The following is a 13279-nucleotide window of genomic DNA, read 5'->3' on the forward strand; positions in this document are numbered from 1 at the left end:
CCTCCAGGTTGTCTCGGGTTCGGGACCCAGTGCGCACCCGGGTTCACATGACAGCGTTCACATTAGCGATTTTTCATGCGAACCGTGCCCCGTTCCGAACTAAACTGCCAGTGTGAAAGCCCCCTTATTGACGTGCGGCTGATTATCTTTGATTACAAGATATAAAATTAGGGATTAGAGGAGATGGGATGAATGTCATCAAGTATTTCATTAGATAAACACAGTAACAATAAAGAGGCTTTAAAATGAAGAGAAAGCTGATAAAAAAAAAAAAACATTTTAAAAATAAATCAAATAGGCCTACAAACATATTGGTAGATGAACAAAACAGTAATTTCAATACTCCACAAGTTGCAGCAACATTATTGCTTTCTAGCAGTGGTTCTCATTTAAACTTGGTAATGTGGTTCATACAGTATCTCCTCCATCTGTGATGAATCATAAACCGGTTAGTTTCATATAAGATTTAGCTCCTCCTTCACAGGTAAAACAGAAAACACCATCATCCTGTTGTTTAAAAGACAGCGAGTGGAATCCAGAGCACACATGGTAAGTACAACTGCACTGACTGAGAGACAAATCTTTGATAGATTACATTAGGCAGGATAAATCGTTTTGAGTTAAAGAGTGAAGACTCAAATACATTTGACAAGGTCTAATCTGAAGCTTTTCAGTTATATTTTTTGCAGAATACATTCAAGTTTAAGTGTTATAAACAGCACAAAATAAACGCTATGCTTCCACTTCAACTTAAATCTACTTTTATAATGACAAAATGTATGTATTTACGTGCAGTAAGACACTGTCAAACAGTCAAAGCCTTACACAACCTGAAAGTATGTGAACTATTAACAAACCAGGAAATAACTCAAAAACCAGTCAAACCAGCTTGATTTATTTGTGTCCTTCATTGTTTTTCTTCCTCATTCCCAGTCATTTGATTTCATAAAGTGTTTGAGAGAGTAAAATATATATTTTCTTTAATCTTTTATTGTGATGGACACAGAATTCAGAATAAATCTGTTTAGCAGTTGTGAAAACATAAACACCAAAATGAATGCTGAAGAAGACACTTATTATCACAACACTTGTGATGGAGAGAAAAGGTGAGATAAATATTTTTTAATCATTTGTACATGAATCATATTTATATAGATATAAATAAAATATAAAAAATATATATTATAATATATAATATATTTTAGTATATACTATATGATAATATTTTAAAGAAGCATATTCTTTATATTTATTTGATTAAGTGACAGATCAAAGCAAATTCACTTCAAACCAACAGTTTACAATTTGAGATAAAATTATACTGCTTATAACCCAGTACAGCTAATTGCATTTTATTACAAAAGGCATTGACAATCTTTATATAATTTGAGTAAAAGTGATGCTGAATTGCTCTGAACTTTGAAGATGGATTCTTTTTTCAGTTTTGAAGAAAAATCACATTCAACTGTCAGTGTTTTATCCATGAAGAGTAACAAATCAATGAAAATACCAATTCAGTTAAAAGCTGAAGATTCTCAGTTTAAACAAAGGTAAATCCAATTACATTTATTTTTGCATGTGGCTTCATAGCTGTGCTGCTTTTAATCCTGTAGCATGATGTAAATAATGTTTTCGATGCAAATAACCTTTCATTACTAAAGATTAATGAAACCAAATATTTTGTTGACAAGAACATAAACTTTCCGGGAAAAAGTTTGTTGTTTTTCAGGTCTCTGGAGAGGTCAGATTTACCTGTCCCTAGTGTTTTGTCCATGAAAAGTGACAAATCAATGAAAATACCAATTCAGTTAAAAAATGGAGATTCTCAGTTTGATCAGAGGTGAATAACTATTTTTATGAGATGTAGTTTCGATGATTTTGGCATCAAAATCATTCAATCAAAATGATTTTTGCTTTTAAATGATATTGTCCTGAACAAATCTTGATGACATTGAATTTTACTTGGAAGCACATGATCATTGTTGTTTAATGGTGAGATGGATTATATTGTCTTTTCCAGTTCTCAAGAAAGACCACATTCATCTGATCCCAGTGTTTGGTCCCTGAAAAGTGACAAATCGATGAAAATACCAATTCAATTAAAAAATGGTTCATATTCTCAGTTTGACCGAAGGTATATCTATTTTTTTTTCTATTTAGCTATTGTTGTGATAATTGTAGCCTTCCAGCCATAAATAACACTTTGTTCATAAATGTTTAAATGTCTTTTTCCTTAATCCCTTACACACTAAGGGCCCTATTTTAACAATCTAAAACGCAAGTATCAAACGCTAAACGCAAGTAACTTTGTGGGTGGATCTCTGGCGCTGTTGCTATTATACCGGCGGGATAAATGACTCTTGCGCCCAACGCAAATCTAAAATGGGTTGGTCTAAAGTAGCTACTTTTCTCATAGGTGTGGTTTGGGCGTAACGTGAAATAAACCAATCAGAGCGGCATCTCACATTCCCTTTAAAAGCAGGCGCGCTTGTTCCATGGCGGATTGCCATTATGATGGCGGATTTGCCAGATGCACGCCAGGAGCGGTTCACAGCCGAGGAGACCGACGTTCTTGTCAGGGCTGTAAAAGACAGAGAAGTGACATTGTATGGGGATGGGAGAAACCCACCCAAATAAGTTTTGATTAAACAGTCATATAATAATTTGGGTAAATGTGTAAGCTAGATTTATGCCTATTTTTTCACATCTTCATGAACATCACAATGATTTCCCTCGTGTGGTAATATTTTTCCTTGTAATTATGTATGGTTTGCCAAAATGGGAACTGCTGCGTCTGTTTAAATGAGAGAAGAAAAGTTTATGTGCGTTGTGCACACGCTACAATATGGCCAAGCATGCGCCCTTAAAATAGAATCTGAATAACGCGCCACTGACTTTAGACTAGGTTTGTCCAGGTCTGTGGCGGAATTGTTTTCTGAAACTGCAAAATAGCACCAGGGAACGTTTGCGTCGGATCACGCTTCCTCTTTTCGCTGAAACGCCCCCGGGAGCGCAAGTTCATTCCCTAATTTACCGACGTGCATCTGTGGAGGGAAAAGTCCTCTGTGCGTCGGATGATACATTGATACATGTACAATATGGTGTACAAAGTCAATTGCGCTGGTTGCAAGATAGGGCCCTAAAACTTATTCTATTATTCTCAAACCATTACTTTATTTAAGAAAAAGTTAATTTCTCAAATCTATAAATATTCCTCACCAATTTTCACCATTTTCCAAATTCCTGAATGTTCCACAGTGGTCTACACTGAACTGTCTTTATTAAGCACAGGTTTAACCTCAGTCTCATTTAGGAGGAATGAGTAATGGATTGAGATACAATAAACCAAAGCTCAAAAACACACATTCTTTACTAACTAAGTTACTGTTCATTGGTTGATTTTTGTGAATCTGAGGCCAAAGTTTTGATAGAACAGAAAGCATTTATAAAAAGTGTTTTTTTGTATTATTTAACATTTTTTGAGAATGTTTATAGTTTTGACCATTTTTTTAAAATAAGAAATACATCTAAGCAATGGAGAGAAAACTCAAATTGATTTGAATTTAATTTCTATTAATAATGTCTTTTTCAGTTCCCTAGAGATATCTAATTCACCTGATCCCAGTGCAATACAAATGAAAGATGAATCAAATATACCACACAAGAGGTATTGTTTCATTCGGATCTCATTCAAAATGTCAATCACAGTGAATAAGGATTAGCCATTAACTCTCACCAGCTGCAGGGTTTCAGCAATGAACAGCAGAGGATCTCAGACTTCCTTGATCAGTGACAAGTTGCCATCATGCAGATCTCTCACATGATCTAAGAAATTACACATATTAAAACAATATTTAAATAATTATTCAATTAATAATGGACATTGCTTATTAGAATCATTACTCATATTTCTGGCAAATTGTTCAGTCACAGTCTTCAGAAAAAGCTATCTAATTAAATTAGCCACAATCATTATATTAAAAGAGATTACAATAAAGGAAAATACATATATAGTGTTTAAGATATTTATGTTATAAATATATTGATGTTTGAATATAATGGAACTTATAAGATTATATTTTTACAGATATGATGCACAAACTCCTGATCCAGAGATCCACCAAAAATTTAAATCTTGCATGAAAATGAAGCATCTCTACATTCTTGAAGGATTTGCAAAGCAGGGAAACCCAACACTCCTGAATGAGATCTACACAGAGCTTTATATCACAGAGGGTGGAAATGGAGAGATCAGTAATGAACATGAAATTAAAAGGATAGAGAAATCACTGAAGGCTGCTGAAGGAGCAACAATACCAATCAAATGCAATGACATCTTTAGACCTTTACCTGGACAACACAAACCCATCAGAACTGTGCTGACAAAGGGAGTCGCTGGCATTGGAAAAACAGTCTCTGTGCAGAAGTTCATCCTGGACTGGGCTGAAGAGAAAGAAAATCAGGACGTCCAGCTCATATTTCCACTTCCTTTCAGAGAGATCAATCTGATGAAGGACAAAACACTCAGTCTTGCAGATCTTCTTTATGTCTTTTTCCCTGAAACTAAAGAAATGGAAATATCCAGTGACAAATATAAAGTGTTGTTCATCTTTGATGGTCTGGACGAGTGTCGTCCGTCTCTGGATTTTCAGAGCGATGTGAGGTTGTGTGATGTAAGTGAATCAGCCTCAGTGGACGTGCTGTTGACGAACCTCATTACGGGGAATCTGCTTCCCTCTGCTCTCATCTGGATCACCTCCAGACCAGCAGCAGCCGATCTCGTCCCGTCTGAGTGTGTACATCGAGTGACAGAGGTACGAGGCTTCAATGATCCACAGAAGGAGGAATACTTCAGGAAGAGTGTCAGTGATCAGAGTCTGGCCAATGGAATCATCACACACCTGAAGTCATCAAGGAGCCTCTACATCATGTGCCACATCCCAGTGTTCTGCTGGATCTCAGCCACTGTTCTGGAGAAGATGCTGAGCGAAGCAGAGACTGGAGAGATTCCCAAGACTCTCACTCAGATGTACACACACTTCCTGATGACACAGATTAGCATCAAAGACACAAAGTACAATGAAAAGAAGGACACAGACAGAGAGATGATTTTTAAATTAGGGAAACTGGCTTTTCAGCAGCTTGTGAAAGGCAATGTGATCTTCTATGAGGAAGACCTGAGAGAGTGTGGTGTTGATGTGACAGAAGCATCAGTGTACTCAGGATTGTGCACTCAGATCTTCAGAGAGGAGTCTAGCTGGTATCAGGGGAAAGTCTTCTGCTTTGTTCATCTGAGTATTCAGGAACATCTAGCGGCTCTATATGTACACCTCTCCTTCCAAAACAACGGCAAAAACGTGCTTGAAGCACATGAATCTCAAACGACCGTGACAATGTTCAGCTTACACAAGTGTGCAGTTGATAAAACTGTTGCATGCATGAATGGACATTTTGATCTTTTTCTTCGCTTTCTCATGGGACATTCAATGAACGAGAGCCTCCTAAAAGGGCTTTTGGTGAAGAAGACAGGAAGCTCCCTGGAAAGAGAGAAAACTATTGAGTATCTCAAGGAAAAGTTAAAAATAATCCCTTGCTCAGAAATGACTCTTGTTTTGTTCCACTGTCTGAATGAACTCAATGAACATTCCCTCATTACTGAAATCCAAAGCTATCTAACCACTGGAAAAATAAACAGCGACACGCTGTCCCCACATCTCTGGTTGGCTCTGGTGTACTTCTTAATGGCATCAAATGAGAAGTTCGATGAGTTTGAACTTCGTAAATATGGAAGATTAGATGCAGCCTTGATCTGGCTGCTTCCAGTGATCAAGTTGTCGAAAAAGATCTTGTGAGAACATTTAACTGCTTATATGATGTGTTCAATATTAATAATATATCAAAATAAATGGCCATGTCTATTTACACTGAATGCGGCTAATCGACTATGTTAGCGAAGGCTATTTTCACTATCTTGGCTCACCATTGTTCAGATATTTTACTTTTAGTACAAATAGCAAAATTACTTCTATTTACACTTATCATGAGTAGCATTTATCAATATTTACACTTAGTCAAGGCGACCACTAGTCACTGCCCTATCCACTTTGGATTTGGGTGAGGCCCACCTTAGTAGTTGGTGCCCTATGCAGGCTCTGTATGCTGTGTATATGGAGTGGTGGTGCTCCACTTAGTGAAAACTAATTGTTGCTATTTATGCTAGGAGTTTCAAACAGTATCTTCAAACAGTATCTTCCACAACTTAAACTCAGTGTAAATAGCATCTCCCTTTTAGCCACTGCTAAAAAAGCAAAATAATATAGGCTACTTGTAATTTTTACAGGTTGAATGATTGTAATATCACATATGAAGGCTGTGCAACGCTGTCTATAGTTCTTTCATCACAATCCAATGTGAGAGAGATGGACTTGAGCCACAACAACCTGCAGGACTCAGGAGTAGAAATACTCTGTAATGGACTTAAGAGATCTCACAACATGCAATCACTGTATGTTTCTAAGGGGAAAAAAAACTGTCAGAACATTATATTACAAATGACACTGTTCACATAAGAAGATATTTGATGAATGTTTCAATCTCACTTCAGGGTGAAGAAATGGTTCATCATTAAGCAGATCAATATAAATGAAGTATGTAAGGAGAAGAAAGACTATACAGATTATGTATGTCTCAGTGCTGGACTACAGGACAAAGACTGTAGACTGGAATCTTTGAAGTAGGTTCAATTAAATCTCTGAATAATAATCATTTTTCAAACAAAATGCGCAACATGCATATTTGCCATTAGATTGAGACTACATACATATTGTCTCTTCTCTGTAGCCTGAAGAACTGTGGCATAACAGAAGCAAGCTGTATTTTACTGAGCTCAGCTCTGAGTTTAAACCCTTCTCATCTGAAAGTGCTGGACCTGAGCTGGAATAATATTGGAGACTCAGGAGTGAAACATCTCTGTGCTGCTCTGGAGAAAGTTCAGTGTGCACTGGAAATACTAAAGTAAGTTTAACATAACATAACATAGCATAACATAACATAACATAACATAACATAACATAACATAACATAACATAACATAACATAATGTGATGTTGATCTCTGTTGGACTGTATCATCCTCACTGTAAACTGGAGACCCTGAGGCAAGATTATTTGCTGTTTATTTAACTATTACCCTCAATCCTAAATTAATGTTTATTGGTGATGGGCCGTTATCGGCGTTAACGTGCTGCGTTAACATGAGACTCTTATCGGGCGATAAAAAAAAAATATCGCTGTTAATCTCTTCTCAAAGTTGGGTTGGGAGCTGAGCTGGGTCTATAGGCTACTACGCAGGCTATGATGACTTTCACCTTGATATTTTAGCACTGATGTAACTTATACCTAGCCGAATTGCACTGTAGGGGGTAGGGATGGGAATTGAAAACCGGTTCCACTCCAAAACCGGTTCTAAGTTTTACGAACCATCGATATTGTATGCCCTCGACGTTAACGATTCCCCTTATCGATGCTCCTGCTCAGAGTCCCAGCCATAATATACAGACGCGAACTCAACTTTCCCTTTTGTCCTTTATCGCGCACCAAAGCGTGACGTCCTATACGCATCTGTGCGTCATTCGTGATGTCAAAGCGATTTGAGCAGAGGAGGTAAACATGGAGTGGAAAAGACGATCTAAAGCTTGGCTTTATTTTACTAAACGAGACAAATTATGCTGTTTCCTGTTTGCATAAACAGGGGTTTTCCTGCATTAAGTTCGGTGAGTAATGTAGATGAACTGCTGCGCTCGTGACAGGGCAAATGTTTAACTGAAAGAACGAGAGAGAGAGAGAGAGAGAGAGAGAGAGAGAGAGAGAGAGAGAGAGAGAGAGAGAGAGAGAGAGAGAGAAAGAGACCCGCTCGCGCGCGCGCACTCTCTCACTTCGGAGCCAGGCGAAAGTGTACAAGACTTCACCATCTCCACACTAAGCGCTGTCTTGCTCTCTCAAGTTCGGTGAGTAATGTAGATGAACTGCTGCGCTTGTGACAGGGCACATGTTTAACTGAAAGAACGAGCAGAGAGAGAGAGAGAGAGAGAGAGAGAGACAGAGACCCCGTCGCGCGCGCGCACTCTCTCATTTCACTGCACTGATGTAATGTTAAACTACTATGTTTGAGTGCAACCGAGGCAAGCCGGTCAGCACAGTTCTATCAGTTAGATGTAAAGATGTATCCAATAGTAAACACAAGTACATCTGATTGAACTTGAATTATTTTCATCACCAATTATCATAGTAGAACAGCTTTCTCAATCAGTTTGTGATGCATTTTGGAAACAGGAGATGAGCCCCTGGTCTAATGCGCCACCTGGCTTGAGAAACCCATTCTCAAAGACTTAGGCCTACTTTTAGTCATTATTTGGGTAGCACACATATTCTGAATGCCTTCGACAGAATTTAAATGAGCCATTTTAATCTAGATTAATCTAGATTAATTCCAAGATTACAGTGAGATTAATCTATATTAAAAAAAAAAATCTATGCCCACCACTAATGTTTATATTTTAACATTTTCATGTAAAAAGGTTATATATTCCACTAATACCACTACAGAGACATAACAAATATAACTACTATGTGGTAAATGAGGTAAATGTATGGAAAAAACTTATGTTGTTCAATCTTAGATCTAAAGCCATTCAAAACAGATTAAGCAACTGTTAAAGTAAGAAGTAACATCTGTGCTTACAAATCCACTATGCTTCCTTCAGGTTGTCCAAATGTAATGTTACGCATGAAGGTGTGACGGCACTGACCGAAGCTCTGAAATCAAATCCATCCCACCTGAAAGAAATTGATCTGCATGAGAATGATCTGGAAGAGTTAGACTTGAATGTGATCTCCATGATCCTGGAAAAGTCATCAAAAAGCACCAATTCTAAAGACAACTCGAGAAATAAACACTTAACTTTGAACAATGAGTAATCACACAATTGTAAAAATGTATTAAATGTTCTATATATTGAAAAAATATATTAAGATGTTTTTGCAAATCAAATCATGATATTATAATTTAATTTAAGGTAAAGGCAAATCACATTTTGTATGGACTGGAAGTTTGGATATATGTATAAGCATTTCAGTTATTCTGTGTTGATGTAAGAAGGCGATGTCCGTCCACACAGTGTACACGTGTGAGTCACCTGTATGCGACCAGGGAATATGAGGCCTAAATAAAGTTAGAAAAGTGTTTTTATATCCACATCTACTGGGATCCTATAGACGGCTCTACAAACATGCATGTCGATTACAACATGGAGCAACATTACAGATAATATGGTTTTATATCCTGTATTTAAAGAGCATTATACATTTCCGTTAACAATTTAAAATAAGGTTCCAATTGTTAACATTAGATAAATACATTAGTTACCATGAATTAACAATGAAAACTCTCTATATACAGGAGCTGGTCATATAATTAGAATATCATCAAAAAGTTGATTCATTTCAAGAATTCAACTTAACAGGTGAAACTAATATATTATTAGTAGACTAATATATTATATATAGACTATATATAACTTCATTTTCCAGCAGGATTTGCACCTGCCCACACTGCCAAAATAACCAAAACCTGGTTCAATGACTATGGTATTCCTGTGTAATTACTGTGTGATTTCACGTAATATTCTAATTTTCTGGGATTTTGATTTTGTGGGTTTCATAAGCTGTAAGCCATAATCATCAAAATTATAACAAATAAAGTCTTGAAATATCTCACTTTGCATGTAATGAGTCTATATAATATATTAGTTTCACCTGTTACGTTGAATTCTTGAAATAAATCAACTTTAATATTCTAATTATATGACCAGCACCTGTATATTAGTTCACTATTAGTTGTAGGTTTTGTGTAATTCGTTGTGTATGTTGATGATAATGTAAGGGAGAGAGAGTTTATGGAGACTTTAATGAGCACTTCTTGTACTGTGATTTATTCAGCTCTTTCAGTGATTTTCTAGACTGAAAACAGATGCTTCATCTTTTGTGAGATGTACAATAAACTTCATAAAACTCATCAGTAAAGTTTTAAGCTATCATTTGGACAGGATCTGCTATAACAGGCTTGAACTGATGGATATAAGAAAGATGACAAAATAAGTTATAACCAGGGGCGGTTCTAGGGTGAGTGGATATCCGGGGCTCAGCCCAGAGAAATCCATGTTTCAGGATACACGGGATAAACTTTAAATGAAATGTTTTAAATTTGTTTATTAAAAAAAATAACAATAATAAACAAGGTAAATCTTTCTTGCTTATTAAAAGAAAATGTTACAACCGAAAACATCAATATAATCATCGTTACTACTGAACAGGTTTAAAATCCACCATGGGACCAAGCTTTTATTGCTTGCCTATGGACGCTGCCTACAAATGATCATACTCATCAACAAAAATGTAATAATGGATTTCAAAGTAAGAATACCAGACATTCCAAGATGCTAGATTTACAAACAAAGGGAACAGTCAGCACAGGTCAAGCTCAACATGTGCACTGCTAAACATTTACATTTACGTCTTCTGTCTCTCAGTTTTCTTTTATTTTCCAAACAAGCCTGACTGGCCAGGCTAGTCCTGGTAGAACAGGGATATTAAGAAGCAAACATTAAGCATTGCACTGGCATCCTCTTACTCTACAAAGATATACCAGTCAAAGGACCTTCTCTCTCTGTTTAAATGCATTACAGTTAAAGGGTTAGTTCACCCAAAAATGCAAATTCTGTCAGTAATTACTCACCCTCATGTTGTTCCAACCCCGTAAGACCTTCATTCATCTTCGGAACACGAATTAAGATATTTTTGACTAAATCTGAGAGCTGGATCACTCCTTCATAGGCTTCTGAGGGATTGAAACTTGCCAGCCCCGAAAAGTTTTTAAAGACATTGTTAAAATAGTCCAAGTGACTACAGTGGCTCAATCTTAAGTTTATCAAGCGACGAGAATACATTTTGTGCTCAAAAAAAATAAAAAATAACAACTTTATTTCAACTATTCATTTCCTTCTCTATGGGCCTCTAGTCAGTTAACGTGGTGTGATTGCGTAGTGCTACGTCACACGTACGCTCACTATTGGCCGACGCTGGTCATGTGTGTGATGCGTGTGACGTACAACACAGAAGCTTACGCTATTATACTAGTGAACTGACTCGAGGCCCACAGAGAAGGAAATTAATAGTTGAAATAAAGTCGTTATTTTTGTTTTGTTTTTGTGCACAAAAAGTATTCTCGTCATTTGATAAACTTAAGATTGAGCCACTGTAGTCACTTGGACTATTTTAACGATGTCTTTAATAACTTTTCGGGGAACAAGTTTCAATCCCTTAAAAGCCTATGGAGGAGTGATCCAGCTCTCAGATTTAGTCAAAAATATCTTAATTTGTGTTCCCGAAGATGAATGAAGGTCTTACGGGGTTGGAACAACATGAGGGTGAGTAATTACTGACAGAATTTGCATTTTTGGGTGAACTATCCCTTTAACAGAATCAGGTTTTTCAGTCTAGCACTGCAGATAAACCTAACCCTATACTGAAGTCTGTGCATCGTTCCTTTGCTGTCACTATTATTTTTAATGTCCTACCTTTCTCTTCTCCATACATCTTAGGTTCAATTTGTGGTAATCTAATATACGTATCACTGAGTGTTTCAAACAAAACACATAATATGCTTCATAGATTTGATGTAATTAACCTTTCAAACTGAAAACAAACAAACAAATTATTTCATCCTCAAAAGCTGATAATGTCATGTATGCCAGTCTTGTCGTCCTTTGTTTTGTAAAGGAATTTTATTGAAGTGTATTTTTTGTTCCTATTGTTTCTGTGTTCACTTCCTGTGTTTAGGTCCTGTTTGCTTAGTTGTTTGTTTCCATAGTTACCCTCATTTGTTTCCATGACTATTAATCACCTACACCTGTACCTTGTCAGCCGGTTAGCCATTTTGTATTTATACCCTAGTGTTTCTTGTGTTCCTTGTCCTTGTCCAAGTCTTGATCCTACATGGATGTTATGTTTGGTGCACTCATTCTGTACCTGGTTCTCTAGTTTTTGTGTTTGTCATTGAAAGACTGCTTTTTGATCCAGCACTCCTTTGTTTTTAAGTTCACCTTACGTCACAGGTAGTGGTGGGCAGATTGAGGCTTCATGGAACACTGAAATTGTGATGTGTCGTTCATGAACGATTCGTTCATTTTGAACGAAACTTTAATATGCCTCGGGACTAATCAATTAACATTTCGGTTTCTTATAATTTGGCTTTGGCTGCATTACCCTATAGTTTATTTTTATTTATTTATTTCAAATGGAATCAACATTTTTGTAAGTATACTTACTATAGGCTACTAGATGTTTTGGGCTATTTAACATATTTAAATTTTAATTATATTCTGCTGAAATGAATGAAATGACTTTAAAAAAAGATTCGTTCATTTTGCTGAACGAGACTCAAAGATCCGAGTCAGTAAAATGATCCGAACTTCCCATCACTAAACTGAAACAGTTGAAGCAAATGTGCCATATTGTGTCGAGGCTTCGAAACAATCCGACACCCGTCTCCACGGTGAACCCTAGTGGTTAGAACAGTGTAAATGCAACAAAAACCCAGGCCAAACATGCATAAAATCACCTTTTGCAAATCTATTGCAATTTTTTTTATTGAAAGTAAAATCTTTCAAATGCAATTATCTAATCATCTAATAAGATTATCAAGAGTATATGCTCTTTTATACATTTTCAGGGTTTGTTTTGAATGGCTCAGCTAAAGGGGCCAATAAGAGACTATTAACTACCATTCGAAGCTTCATAAAGCAGTGTTTTGTTTTTGCAATCACTAATCAGCACCTCTGTTAGTGGATTGAATGGGTGAGAAAAACATATTTAATTATTTAGTTTTTGCACATGTGTAACGGAGGCCAGCTAGTAGTCACAGATACTAGAGGAAGTAGTCTTTAGCCTCCTTGTTAGAGCGCCTAACTCTGACGCCGGAGACCTGGGTTCGAGGCCTGCACAGAGTGGGTCGAGTAGGACCCGGGTGGAGGGGTTACATTGGTGTCGTGACCCTGATGGGGGTAAGGTTTAGGGGGGTGAGTGTAACGGAGGCCAGCTAGTAGTCGCAGATGCTATAGGAAGTAGTCTTTAGCCTCCTTGTTAGAGCGCCTAACTCTGACGCCGGAGACCTGGGTTCGAGGCCTGCACAGAGCGGGGAGGGTAGGACACGGGTGGAGGTGTTA

The 13279-nt window shown here is 37.0% G+C and overlaps 1 protein-coding gene across 1 annotated transcript in view; it reads left to right on the forward strand.

The window, feature by feature from the left end:
* Window positions 1-313: 313 nt before the first annotated feature.
* The window catches only part of LOC143716520 (uncharacterized), a 31098-nt gene continuing 18132 nt past the window's right edge, over window positions 314-13279 (forward strand). Inside the window, exons 1-11 of the mRNA XM_077209074.1 lie at window positions 314-549; window positions 1007-1106; window positions 1443-1550; window positions 1715-1840; window positions 2021-2134; window positions 3593-3667; window positions 4088-5848; window positions 6341-6505; window positions 6605-6733; window positions 6841-7014; window positions 8762-8972. Of these exons, the coding sequence (XP_077065189.1) occupies window positions 1054-1106; window positions 1443-1550; window positions 1715-1840; window positions 2021-2134; window positions 3593-3667; window positions 4088-5848; window positions 6341-6505; window positions 6605-6733; window positions 6841-7014; window positions 8762-8972 (2916 nt within the window). The 5' untranslated portion in view covers window positions 314-549; window positions 1007-1053. The remainder of the gene's footprint in view (window positions 550-1006; window positions 1107-1442; window positions 1551-1714; window positions 1841-2020; window positions 2135-3592; window positions 3668-4087; window positions 5849-6340; window positions 6506-6604; window positions 6734-6840; window positions 7015-8761; window positions 8973-13279) is intronic.

Source organism: Siphateles boraxobius, unplaced genomic scaffold (assembly GCF_051911475.1).
Source record: "Siphateles boraxobius isolate OS27281-9 unplaced genomic scaffold, OSU_SipBor_1 6, whole genome shotgun sequence".
Classification (NCBI taxonomy): Eukaryota; Metazoa; Chordata; class Actinopteri; order Cypriniformes; family Leuciscidae; genus Siphateles; species Siphateles boraxobius.